At 43.6% G+C, this 14,361-nt stretch overlaps 1 protein-coding gene across 3 annotated transcripts in view; it reads right to left on the bottom strand.

Annotated features, from left to right (window-relative positions):
* The window catches only part of LOC130296594 (ubiquinol-cytochrome-c reductase complex assembly factor 1), a 145,833-nt gene that overhangs the window by 107,902 nt on the left and 23,570 nt on the right, over nt 1-14,361 (bottom strand). For all 3 annotated transcript variants that reach the window (XM_056548297.1, XM_056548298.1, XM_056548299.1), the window contains exon 4: nt 4,456-4,563. In XM_056548297.1, the coding sequence (XP_056404272.1) occupies nt 4,456-4,563 (108 nt within the window). The remainder of the gene's footprint in view (nt 1-4,455; nt 4,564-14,361) is intronic.

Genomic DNA, 14,361 nt, shown 5'->3' with positions numbered 1-14,361 from the left:
ACTCACCAGTTTCTCTTCTTCTTTATTGCGTTAGCATAACATAAGCATGCTCACCAACTGTGGGGGTAAGGATGTGCGGTGGGGGGACAAACAGGCAACAGATTCCGTTTCGCACAGTTCATCGTGCTTCCTCCGGCCATGGCCGGAGGAAGCACGATGAACCGTGTGAAACGGAATCTGTTGCCTGTTTGTCCCTCCACCGCAGATCCTTACCCCCACAGTTTGTGGGTATGCTTATGTTATGCTAACGTCATAAAGAAGAAGAGAAACTGGTGAGTCTGCCGGCCTTATCGTTCATCTAACTATTTGCCATAAGAAGTTGTCTATCAGCATTTGACCAGAGCACCACCACTCTCACATACATATATCCAAGTATACCGCATCGAGTCTATCTAGGATAGCAGTGCCGTGCAGCTTATACTTTATTCTGTAGACTATATGGGAACCACTCCCCCTCTAATGTATTCCCACTCAACTGGACCATAATTGTAGATCGGGTTGGTACCATTAGACAGGTTTAAATAGACCAAATAAAAGACACACCTGTGAAACATGTAAAAAAAATAAAATCATTAATAATTCATGACTAGGTCCAGTCTATAATTTAGACCTTGTGGATGTGCAGTATTTAGCAGTATAGTATTTATAAATCCGTAGTGGTAGGAAATGTAATGACTGTGCCTTCAGAAACCAGACTAATAGATGGTTCCAAACGGAATATGCAATCCTACCTTAAAGGGGTACTCCGGTGAAAACCTTTTTTCTTTTAAATCAACTGGTGGCAGAAAGTTAAACGTATTTGTAAATTACTTTTATTAAAAAATCTTAATCCTTCCTGTACTTATTAGCTGCTGAATACTACAGAGGAAATTCTTTTCTTTTTGGAATGCTCTCTGATGACATCACGAGCACAGTTCTCTCTGCTGACGTTATTATAATAATAACGCTTTATTTATTGTTGTCCTTAGTGGGATTTGAACCCAGGTCCCAAGCACTGCAAGGCAGCAGTAATAACCACTGAGCCACCATGCTGCCCTTAGCATACATCTGCTGTGCATCTGCTATGCATGGTTGCTAAAATGGACAGAGAGCATTGTCAGCAGAGAGCACTGTGCTCGTGATGTCATCAGTGTTACAAAAAGGAATTTTCTCTGTAGCATTCAGCAGCTAATAAGTACTGGAAGGATTAAGATTTTTTAATAGAAGTAATTTACAAATAGGTTTAACTTTCTGCCACCAGTTGATTTAAAAGAAAAAAAGGTTTTCACCGGAGTACCCCTTTAACCCCTTAAGGACTCAGCCCATTTTGGCCTTAAGGACTCAGACAATTTAATTTTTACGTTTTCATTTTTTCCTCCTCGCCTTCTAAAAATCATAACTCTTTTATATTTTCATCCACAGACTAGTATGAGGGCTTGTTTTTTGCGCGACCAGTTGTCCTTTGTAATGACATCACTCATTATATCATAAAATGTATGGCGCAACCAAAAAACACTATTTTTGTGGGGAAATTAAAACGAAAAACGCAATTTTGCTAATTTTGGAAGGTTTCGTTTTCACGCCGTACAATTTATGGTAAAAATGACATGTGTTCTTTATTCTGAGGGTCAATACGATTAAAATGATACCCATTATTATATACTTTTATATTATTGTTGCGCTTAAAAAAAATCACAAACTTTTTAACCAAATTAGTACGTTTATAATCCCTTTATTTTGATGACCTATAACTTTTTTATTTTTCCGTATAAGCGGCGGTATGGGGGCTCATTTTTTGCGCCATGATCTGTACTTTTTTTTGATACCACACTTGCATATAAAAAACTTTTAATACATTTTTTATAATTTTTTTTTAATAAAATGTATTAAAAAAGTAGGAATTTTGGACTTTTAAAATTTTTTTTCGTTCACGCCGTTCACCGTACGGATCATTAACATTTTATTTTAATAGTTCGGACATTTACGCACGCGGCGATACCAAATATGTCTATAAAAAATGTTTTTTACGCTTTTTGGGGGTAAAATAGGAAAAACGGACGTTTTACTTTTTTATTGGGGGAGGGGATTTTTCACTTTTTTTTTACTTTTACATTTTTTTACATTTTTTTTTACACTTGAATAGTCCCCATAGGGGACTATTCATAGCAATACCATGATTGCTAATACTGATCTGTTCTATGTATAGGACATAGAACAGATCAGTATTATCGGTCATCTCCTGCTCTGGTCTGCTCGATCACAGACCAGAGCAGGAGACGCCGGGAGCCGCACGGAGGAAGGTGAGGGGACCTCCGTGCGGCGTTATGAATGATCGGATCCCCGCAGCAGCGCTGCGGGCGATCCGATCGTTCATTTTAATCGCGAACTGCCGCAGATGCCGGGATCTGTATTGATCCCGGCACCTGAGGGGTTAATGGCGGACGCCCGCGAGATCGCGGGCGTCGGCCATTGCCGGCGGGTCCCTGGCTGCGATCAGCAGCCGGGATCAGCCGCGCATGACACGGGCATCGCTCCGATGCCCGCGGTTATGCTTAGGACGTAAATGTACGTCCTGGTGCGTTAAGTACCACCTCACCAGGACGTACATTTACGTCCTGCGTCCTTAAGGGGTTAACTGCAATACAACCTGGATAGTTTATAATATATATTTTTTGTATATGATGTAATATTGGTTATGAAGGACGCACCAAACGCAGTATGAAATATGGTATTTATGGAGCATCAGATACCAGACATCCTTCCAATGTCACCAAGAATATTTGAATGTCTGATGTCTACACTGCACTTTACTGTATCTGTTGTAAAAGAAAAAATAAAGTGAAAGTCGTGATTCTCTACTTTGGATGTTGTCTACAAATGGTTGGAGAGGAACCATCGGGGGAAATTTATCAAAACCTGTTCAAAGGAAAAGTTGCCCAGTTGCCCATAGCAACCAATCAGATCGCTTCTTTCATTTTGCAGAGGCCTTGTTAACCCCTTAAGGACTCAGCCCATTTTGGCCTTCAGGACTCAGACAATTAAATTTTTACGCTTTCATTTTTTCCTCCTCGCCTTCTAAAAATCATAACTCTTTTATATTTTCATCCACAGACTAGTATGAGGGCTTGTTTTTTGCATGACCAGTTGTCCTTTGTAATGACATAACTCATTATATCATAAAATGTATGGCGCAACAAAAAAACACTATTTTTGTGGGGAAATTAAAAAGAAAAACGCAATTTTGCTAATTTTGGAAGGTTTCGTTTTCACGTCGTACAATTTACGGTAAAAATGACATGTGTTCTTTATTCTGAGGGTCAATACGATTAAAATGATACCCATTATTACATACTTTTCTATTATTGTTGCGCTTAAAAAAAATCACAAACTTTTTAACCAAATTAGTACGTTTATAATCCCTTTATTTTGATGACCTCTAACTTTTTTATTTTTCCGTATAAGCGGCGGTGTGAGGGCTCATTTTTTGCGCCATGATCTGTACTTTTTTTTATACCATATTTGCATATAAAAAACTTTTAATAAATTGTTTATAATTTTTTTTTTTTATAAAATGTATTAAAAAAGTAGCAATTTTGGACTTTTTTTTTTTTTTTACATTCACGCCGTTCACCGTACGGGATCATTAACATTTTATTTTAATAGTTCGGACATTTACGCATGCGGCGATACCAAATATGTCTATTATATTTATTTTTTACGCTTTTTGGGGGTAAAATAAGAAAAAACGGACGTTTTACTTTTTTATTGGGGGAGGGGATTTTTCACTTTTTTTTTTTACTTCTACTTTTACTTTTTTTTTTTTACACGTGAATAGTCCCCATAGGGGACTATTCATAGCAATACCATGATTGCTAATACTGATCTGTTCTATGTATAGGACATAGAACAGATCAGTGTTATCGGCGATCTTCTGCTCTGGTCTGCTCGATCTCAGACCAGAGCAGGAGACTCCGGGAGCCGGAAGGAGGAAGGTGAGGGGACCTCCGTGCGGCGTTCTGAATGATCGGATCCCCGCAGCAGCGCTGCGGGCGATCCGATCATTCATTGAAATCGCGCAATGCCGCAGATGCCGGGATCTGTATTGATCCCGGCATCTGAGGGGTTAATGGCGGACGCCCGCGAGATCGCGGGGTCGGCCATTGCCGGCGGGTCCCTGGCTGCGATCAGCAGCCGGGATCAGCTGCGCATGACACGGGCATCGCTCCGATGCCCGCGGTTATGCACAGGACGTAAATGTACTTCCTGGTGTGTTAAGTACCACCGCACCAGGACGTACATTTACGTCCTGCGTCCTTAAGGGGTTAAAAATGAAAGAAGCAAGCTGATTGGTTGCTATGGGCAACTGGGCAACTTTTCCTCTGGACAGGTTTTGATTTCCCGCCCATATCCATGAGCATGGAGGGAGCAAATACACAAATTTTTTTTATTTTTTGCATTTTAACACTTTTTCCTCACCCATTTGTTATATTTCAGCGGTCCAGTAAAGCCCATTGCCTCGATTATCTTCGTAAATGTTCCAACCTCTTCTTCTGTAGGTCGGAGTTCATCTTTAGTGGTACTGTTCTACAGCAGGAAAGAAAGTAAAACATCTGAATACAGACAATGCGCATACATGTAGGAAACAATACAACAAAATGACTAATGAATGTGCCCTTTGAAGGAAAATGGTCATACACTGGGTTATAGTGTAGGTGAACAGGAGACCGATGCGGGGTCTCGGACTAAGATACGTACCTGCAACCCGCAGCGGTGTCCCTCTGAAGGTCTGCTACTTTATTCGGTGAATTGCGCACAGGAGGCTCGCCGGGTGAAAATATTCACGGGCACTGGTCACGTGAGCGCTTACGCCTACTGAGTGCTCCAATTCACCCGGCGAGCCTCCTGTGCACAATTCAGTGAAGAAAGAAGCGAACCTTAAGAGGGACAACGCTGCGGGCTGCAGGGACGTTTCTTAGACAGAGACCCAGCATCAGTCTCCTTTTCAACCGCACTATAACCCAGTGTATTGTTTTAGTGTGGGTGAACAGGATGACTGTTTTCCTTTAAATAAATGGAAGGTAATTCCCATTCTGTTAAATATTACAGCTGTAAGATTATAGGGGTTATCAAGCCCTTTTTAAAAAATAACATGGTGCCGAGACAAGAGCAAAAGTGAAAAAAAAAAAAAAAAAAAAAACATACATACTTACTTATCTAGCCCTGTTTCCCCCAAGCTTCTGTTCGCTCCATCCAGTCACCCCCCGATATTTTTTTTATTCTTCCTGCTTCTGAAACGAGCATTTGATGAAGGACCTGCTAACTCAGCCAATCACTGTCCGCAGAGGTGTCCTGCCCCCAACAGTGATTTGCTGAGCTGGTAGGTCCTGCAACAGGTGTTCATCTCAAAAGCAGGAAAAAGACAGAAGAAGAAAAGTGGATCGGGCAGAAGCAAATAGGAGCTGCAGGGGGTCAGCAAGGAACCAGTGCTAGGAGGTAAGTATTTTTTTTCTATTTCCCCCCCATCTCTATATAATCTTTTCTTTAAAGGTTGGAGAACCTCTTTAAGTGGTTTACAGTAAAAAATAAATAAATAAATAAGAATAAAAAAAAAAAAAACATTTTGTTCTGCAATATTCATCCAAAAATGGATAACACTTGCTGTAGCAAAAAAAGATGAAAAGGTCTTTAACCCAAACAAACAAAAATAAACAGCAACAGGAGAATACAGCAGCACACTGCTAGCACAAAGATATAGATAAAACATGAGTATATAGATACAACATGAGAAGCTATTCAGCTATGGTGCAGTAATGAAATAGTGAGATACTTAGCTTGCAATTTGGCGGCCAAATAGCTTGAACCGTCCCACCACGGTAAGGTGTTCTCATTGGGACGTACCCTACACTATGAATATGCCTCTGTGTGAACAGATCAGAAGGCATTGCAAGATCTGGAACATCCAAATCACCTTATATACACCTAATAGAGGTGGGTGGGGTGCAAGAACCAACATGGAGGTAGCCACTCCCCCATATGTGTAATACAAACAAAGAATAAGTTGGTCAGCACTATTGATTCCAAACTATCATACGGACCTGGCTTACAGGTGCAGGCTGCTGGGCTAAATATACAGCAACAGGAGAATACAGCAGCACACTGCTAGCTCAAAGATATAGATAAAACATGATTATATAGATACAACATGAGAAACTATTCAGCTATGGTGCAGTAATGAAATAGTGATAGGTGATTTGGATGTTCCAGATCTTGCAATGCCTTCTGATCTGTTCACACAGAGGCATATTCATAGTGTAGGGTCCGTCCCAATGCGATCACCTTACCGTGGTGGGACGGTTCAAGCTATTTGGCCACCAAATTGCAAGCTAAGAATCTCACTATTTCATTACTGCACCATAGCTGAATAGTTTCTCATGTTGTATCTATATACTCATGTTTTACCTATATCTTCGTGCTAGCAGTGTGCTGCCGTATTCTCCTGTTGCTGTATATTTAGCCCAGCAGCCTGCACCTGTAAGCCAGGTCCGTATGACAGTTTGGAATCAATAGTGCTGGCCAACTTATTCTTTGTTTGCAATGCAACAAATAGCTACCGTAAAAAAATAAATAAAAAAAAGACCAAATAGCAAAAAAATTAAAACATTAAAAATGCTGTTTCAAGCTGAAAATACAGACTCAAAAACTAAGTCTGTTCATACACTGGTTAAAAGATTGTGTTCTTACATAAGAGAGAAAAAAAACACTTCATGATGTTTTATCTACTTGATCAGTAGAATGAGCAAATCTAGGTGTGAAGATTCACGCAAATTCTATGCATAAATTATGGCTTACCATCCACTCTAAAGTATTTTAGCATCAGATCTTAATAACTGGTACTCTCTCCCTCTGTCATGATTTGGTATGACTAGAGTGGAGCGAACTTACAGTAAATTGGCTTGTAGTGAACCTCGCAGCTCGGCTGTTGATTACTTTAGTCTGCGTAAATTAGTTCAGCTTTCCAAAGGCTCTGGTTTCATGGAAAAGTCCGGGATGACAGTCTTAGGTCTCCTAGGTCTGTATCCACCTTTTCCAGGCAACTGGAGCCCTTGGAAAGCTGAACTAATTTATGCAGACTAAAGTAATCAACGGCCGAATCAACGGCCGAGCTGTGAGGTTCGCTACAAGCCAATTTACTGTAAGTTTGCTCAACTCTAGGTATGACACATGAAGATTCATATCCTTCCAAAAGTTCTCCCTATTGTACTAAGTTAAAGGGGTATTCCGGGCAAAAACATTTTATCCCGTATCCGAAGAATAGGGGATAAGATGTCTGATCACGGGGGTTCCCGCTGCTGAGACCCCCCGTGATCTCCCTGCAGCACCTGCATTCTATGTGGGTGCTGAATCTCCAATTTCCGGGACTGGGGACGTGACGTCACGCCACACCCACACCATTCATGTCTATGGGAGGGGTTGTGACGTCACCCCACACCCAGCGTTCTGAACAAAATGTTCCGAACGCTGGGGCAGTGTAGTACCCCTTTAAGAGAAGAGAAGCGCTGGAATCACTAGGAAGGTTGTTCTGCTCTTGATAATCCAGGTCCAATATTTTTGATAACGACAAACCAGAGGACATACTTCACAGAAATAAGTCGGCACTGATCGCAACCACCACATAGACTAAAAGAGTAGCTTATTTGGATCCTCATGCAACGCGTTTTACTGTGCTATGGCAGCTTTATAATGCCTGATTAAGCTGCCATAGCGCAGTGAAAAGTGTTGCATGGTGGTCCAGTAAAGCTACTCTTTTCATCTATGTGGTGGTTCCCATCAGCGCAGACTTATTCCTGTGAATTCCTATGAAGTGTGTCCTCTGGTTTGTCCCTACTGCTTGGGGCAGGAAGGCTGCAGATCCAACCGTTGATTCATCCGATACACCTTTTCCATTGTTGTGTATGGTTTGCACAGTTCATTGTGGTAGGAGCGCTTTCCTTGCTTTTTCTCAATAGGTTTGATAGGAAGGAGTACAATATTTCTGATAGAAGGGTTTTTAGACAGTTATTCCCCAATTCTAGAAATTTGTTGCAAAAGTGATGCATCTCCATCTACTTAATATGATTTTTGTTCTTTCTTGATCCTGGCAGTTAGAGAATCCCAGCTATCATTAGATATTAGCCAAGTTCCTGCTACAACCGTCACAGGGCACCTGTACCATAAAAAGGTGTTTAAAGGGGTACTCCGATGCCCCCTCATGACGTCACGCCCTGCCACCTCAATGCAAGTCTATGGGAGGGGGTGGCGTAACCCCCTCCCATAGACTTGCATTGAGGGGTGGGGGTGACGTCATGAGGGGGCGTGGCTATGACGTCACGAGCTCCCAGAACCGGCTCCAGCATTCGGAGCAGCGGAGTACCCCTTTAGGCAGTGACTAAAGGTTTATAGGAATGCTACTGTATCATACTTTTTCTATATACTGCTGAATGCTGTTTTACAGCGGTTTCCGATGACTAGAAGATAACCAACTGGAACCAAGCTTGGGGACGACTTCAGGGAGAACATTTGTTAGGGCTAACCTCTATAAGACTTAGATTAAAACTAACTCTAAAAAAAGATCCAGACAGTTCTTTATTTTTATTTAATCTCCAATTTTCTTTTTTTTTTTTCTTATAAATTTTTTTTTTGCGTCACATATACTTGACAAAACACTTCAGTTTGGCATAAATATGACCACAACTACACCGCAGTGAGTTTATCTTACAGTCTTGGGGTTTGGAGGTTGCAGGCTCTTTACAGAAGTAGCTATAACAACCAGGGGTGAAGCAGATGGGTCAACAAACTTCTTTATATATAGTTACAGAAGAAGATCAGAAAATAAACAGCCAACATTGGCCCGTGCCCTGATAAAATATTCTAATATCAGAGGTAAACCACAATGTTTTATTACATGAATCCAAGGGCAGGGTGAAATAAAGATGTATACACCGACAACAAGGGTCCTTTCTAGGACATGTGTATATGTGTTTATGTCCACATTAACTGCGCACAGCATTTGTGCCTCCCGTGCAAACGGGAATATTCACAAGAAACCATCTTGGAGTTAGAAGAGCTTGCCTGGGATGTCTGTGCTATTTTAAGTAATTCCACATTTGGCTAAAAATGCTTGCTTTTACAAACAAATTCTAAGAAATACAAAAAAGCAATATTGTGGTTTCCGGGTTACCAAATGGCCATTAAAGCGCAATTGTCATGATTTGTTAGCCCCCCAGATTACTACAATGTTGTTACAGATGTCCATAACGTGAGTGTAACCATATCTTTATCGCTCTTCCTCCTTCTTTTATAACTTACTAGCTGAATACTCGGCGTTGCCCGGTTTTTCCTTCCTAATCCTTGTTGGGGAGGAAAATAAACAAAGGAGGAAGCTTTTGACTTCATATCCCATCCTCATATATTGTTGTCATATCCCAACCCCACATCTCGTCCTCCTATCCCGACCTCCTATCCCATCCTCCTATCCGGTCCTCCTATCTCTACTTCCTATCCCGTCCTCCAATCTCGAGCTCCAATCTCGACCTCCTATCCCGTCCTCCTATCCCAAGCTCCTTTCCCCTCCTCATATCTCGACCTCCTATCCCGTCCTCCTATCCCGACCTCCTATCCCGACCTCCTATCCCGACCTCCTATCCCGACCTCCTACCCCGACCTCCTACCCCGACCTCCTACCCCGACCTCCTACCCCGACCTCCTACCCCGACCTCCTACCCCGACCTCCTATCTCGACCTCCTATCCCGTCCTCCTATCTCGACCTCCTATCCCGTCCTCCTATCCCGATCTCCTTTGGGGGTAGTTAAGGGTTAAATTAACTATCCTATATTTTAAGTGGACATATAAGCAACATGTGATCAAGTATTATCAAAATATCTCCAGCCGTTTGGAAGTTATGCAGTAACATATATTTCCCATTGACTTGTATGGGACTTTAAACATAAACCCCCCCCTCTGGCAAATGGGGGTGAGTAAGGGTTAAATTACCTATCCTATGTTTGTTGTTGACATATAAGTAACACGTGGCCAAGTTTCATGTTAATATCTATAGCCGTTTGGACGTTTTTGTGGAACATACATACATACATACATACATACATACACACACACACGTTGAGTTTTATATATATAGATAAAATACATTTATCCAGCGGTCAGGCACAGTCGGATAGGCGTGGCTTGGGGTCCGCAAAGCCCTGCCGCTGCCACGCCTATCCTCTCTTTTCAGCGCTGGAATCGCTGTGTAGTAAGACACAGCGCATTCACAGCGCATGCGCCCCTCCTGATGTATGCGCGCCACTGCCCTGCATTGACAGAGCGAACACTCGCTCCCTATGCGTTAACTGCGCAGGTGCAGTACTAGAGGAAGGGAGGGGCACACATGCAGCGTCTCACTACACACCGGTCCCAGTGCTGAAAGGAGAGGATAGGAATGGTGGCGGTGGCAGGGCTTTGCGAACCACAAGCTACGCCTATTCGACTGTGCCTGACCGCTGGATAAATGTATTTTATAAGTTATAAAAGAAGGAGGAAAAGCGATAAAGGTATGGTTTAGGGATGTAAGAAAAAATCGATTCTCGCGATAATCGCGATTTTTCATTTGCCGATACAGAATCGATTCAAAATATTTTTGAATCGATTCTTTTAGGGATGTGGAATTTTTAATAAAACGCACTTTATCTTACCTGCCAACGAGCCCGCGGAGCTCCGGTACAGGTGTTCGGTCCCCGGGCTGTATTCTTCTTACTTCCTGTTAGTCTGGCACGTCACATGGAGCTTCAGCCTATCACCAGCCGCAGCGATGTCCCGCCTCCGCTGGTGATAGGCTGAAGCTCCATGTGACGTGCCGGACTAACAGGAAGTAAGAAGAATACAGCCCGGGGACCCAACACCTGTACCGGAGCTCCGGGGGCTCGTTGGCAGGTAAGATAAAGTGTGTTTTATTTTATTTTGCAGCACCGGAGTACTAGATCGCCGCTGTCAAAGCTGACAGCGGCGTCTATTGGGATCTATGAATGCTCCCAGGTGGGCGATATATCGCGATGTATCGTCACCTAGACGGTATCGCGATATATCGCGATATATCGAATCGCCACACTGGTATCGCGATTCGAATCGAATCGCCAAATTCTTGGCGATTCACACCCCTAGTATGGTTACACTCACGTTATGGACATCTGTAAAAACATTGTAGTAGGGGGGCTGAAAACTCATGACAGTTGCACTTTAAAGAAATTTTCCCAACTAAATAAATGACGGCATATTGTGAGGAGGATGCTTGCTTCAAACAGGGTGGATCAACACGGTGCTGGACACAATCAGGGAGTGTGATCTTGAAAGACTTTTATTACCCAGAATGCAATGCATTTTGCAGCACAGCTGGCTGCTTCATCAGGCCTGATGAAGCAGCCTGCTGTGCTGCGAAACAAGTTGTATTCTGGGTAATAAAAGTCTTTCAAGATCATACTCAATGATTGTGTCCAGCCCCGTGTTGATCCACCCTGTTTGAAGCAAGCATCCTCTATACATCGTTGGTTACTCTGGTGAAAAGGCTGCAGGACACATCTTTCCAAGCTTTTTCCATGGTTGTGTATGGGGTACACAAACTCTTGGGGTAAGCGCAATCTTTGTTGTTTGCCTCCACATATATAATTATCCTGAAAATACTACGCTATGGAGCGCCCTGTTTTTATGTTTTAGGCATATTGTGAGGACATGACACTATATCGCTAGGACGTGCCACCAAATTTCTACGGGCCCTATTATATGGGCTGATACGTGTTGTAAGCAAGGACAACTATTGTGCAGGCAAGACAGCGTGAATGATCGGTTTATTTCCATCACCTTTTTGTTGTCCAGTGAGTTCTGCCAAGGTGTATGGTGGTCTTTCACCAACGCAGCAAAGAAGAATGTACCCCAACATACGATTAACCCTTAATAATCCTTAAACTGCAGATAAACTGGCATACTTTCTTGCTACATTTCCCTGCTGGTTTCCCCGGATTTCATCTTCCTCCATACTTCCGATGGATAACATGCTGTACTTCTCAGCAATACATTTTGTGCTAATCATACGTTAATCATTTAATCATTAATCATACGTTGGTGTACATTCTTAGTTGCTACCTTATTGCTATTTCGTCTAAACATAGGATGCGCCTGAAGGTGAAAGATTCATCTGTAGGCCCCAGGCTGCCATGGGCCTGCAGTCTACGGGTGCTGTGAGCAGTACTGGCTCCCCTAGCCCAGGAACAATAATGACATCACTCATCTTGCGAGTGGGCGCTGTCAATCAGGGAGTATCAGTATAAAGTATTTATTTATCTTCACTAGGTGAGTACCAATTTACCTCCAGAAGGTCAAATATCTATACTGGTGCACTATCTACATCATAGATGGGGGACAGCTATCTATCTACTGAGGAGCACCTACCTACCTACTGTGGGCACACTACCTTCTGGGTAATACCTATCTACCTACTGGGTGTAAATGCCTCCTGGAAGCACATACTTACCATAGCGGGGGAGGGGTTCCTATACACAGTAGAAAATGATCCGATTACTTAACAGGGCACCTACCTACCAAGATAAGTATTATTACTAATTGGAGCACTATAGGTGGAGAAAAAGCAAGGATGATGCTGGAAAAGTGCAGAGTTTAAGATGTTTGTCCAGCAAATTCTGTGGATACAAGTGGTAGACGTGAGAAGTAGTCATTGCTGCACAGAACAGATGGAGAAGAGAAGGAAAGAGAATGACTTCAATCAGAGAAGACGTCCCCTGTGAGTCACCAGATGTAACTGTAATCACTTATACGCTCTGAAGAGCAGGGGTTTTCAACCGGGGGTACGCGTACCCCTAGGGGTATGCCACCGATTGTGCGGGGGTACGCCGATGCGCTGACAAATACTGGCCATACATTGGCCAGTATTTGTCAGTGCACAGTGGAGAATGGCCGCGGCAGCTCCCTGTATAGTATCGGCTATTGTACGGGAGCTGCATGGTTGCTGGGGAGACATGCGACCTCCCCGGAGGTGCCGCACAGGGCAGGAGGACGTCACATGTCAGTGCGGCCCGCCGAACGGGACTCTGGGACGCGCTGTATACCAGGACAGGTCACACGGGACGTTCTGTATACCCGAACAGGCCAGGTAATGTAAAAAAAAAAAGTTAAAAAATAAGTGTATGGGAAGGAGGAATGGTTTTTGTATGTGTATATTATATTAGCCCGGGGGGATTGGAAGAGGGGGGAGGGGGGAGAGAAATAATGGCACAGGGGCATTAAGATGGAGAGGGGGGAGATAATGGCAAGAGGGGATTAATAATGGGGGGGGGGGGGGTGATGATTATCCCCCCCCCCCCCCCCACATCTTAATCCCCTGTGTCATTATTCTGCCTCCCCCCCCCCCCCCCCCCTCTGTTTGCCATATCGGAAAATAATGGCACAAGGGGGTTAAGATGGAGGAGGGGGGGGGGGGGGGGTGGCGAGTAGTGATTATCCCTCCCCCCCCTCCTCTGGTCCCCTTTTGTCATTATTCCCCCTCTGATCCCCTTTTGCCTTATTGGATAATAATGGCACAAGGGGATTAAGATGTAGGGGGGATAATGGAAAAAGGGGACTAAGTATTGCATTAGTATAAGGTAAGCACACGCCATTATGAAAATAAGTAATTTTATGACTTATTTTGTCCGCAGGTACCCCTCACGCGTAAGTTCCGCGCAAATTTACACGCGAGGGGTACCCGCGGACATGCTTTCGCCCTTTGGGGGTACAGTTGCGAAAAAGGTTGAGAACCACTGCTGTAGAGCCTATAGAACAGTCACTGTACAGGAGTCTATTTGGTTTGAGTATAGTATGTTCTCTTAAAGGAGTAGTCTCATGGAATAAAACGTATCCCATAAGTTTTAGACCGCGATCTCCTGTATGGAGCACCAGCTCTCCCCTGGAGTGGCGCGTCACGACCCCCGATATATAGCTCTATGGGAGAGCCGAAGATAGCCGAATGGCTCTCCCATAGAGCTATATGGAGGGGGTGTGGCGGCCCCCGCTTCGGGCGGGGGTCGTGACACACCGCTCCAGGGGAGAGCCAGGGCTCCATACAGGAGATAGCGGGGGCCCCAGCACTCGACCCCCCCCCCCCCCCCCCCACGATCTAAAACTTATCCCTATACTGTGGATAGAGGATAAGTTTTATTCCATGAGACATCTTCTTTAAGTAACAATATAGCGGTATTATTCAGTCACTGTGTGATGGTAATGGCAATGGTCTCCTTCACATCACGCTGCCCTTACTGCTGCGGCTGAAACAGCCTGAAACATGTGACATCTGATTTTATGGA

This window comes from Hyla sarda, chromosome 12 (genome assembly GCF_029499605.1).
Source record: "Hyla sarda isolate aHylSar1 chromosome 12, aHylSar1.hap1, whole genome shotgun sequence".
Classification (NCBI taxonomy): Eukaryota; Metazoa; Chordata; class Amphibia; order Anura; family Hylidae; genus Hyla; species Hyla sarda.
Note: the sequence above shows the minus strand (reverse complement) of the source record. Positions and strands in the feature narration are given on the sequence as shown.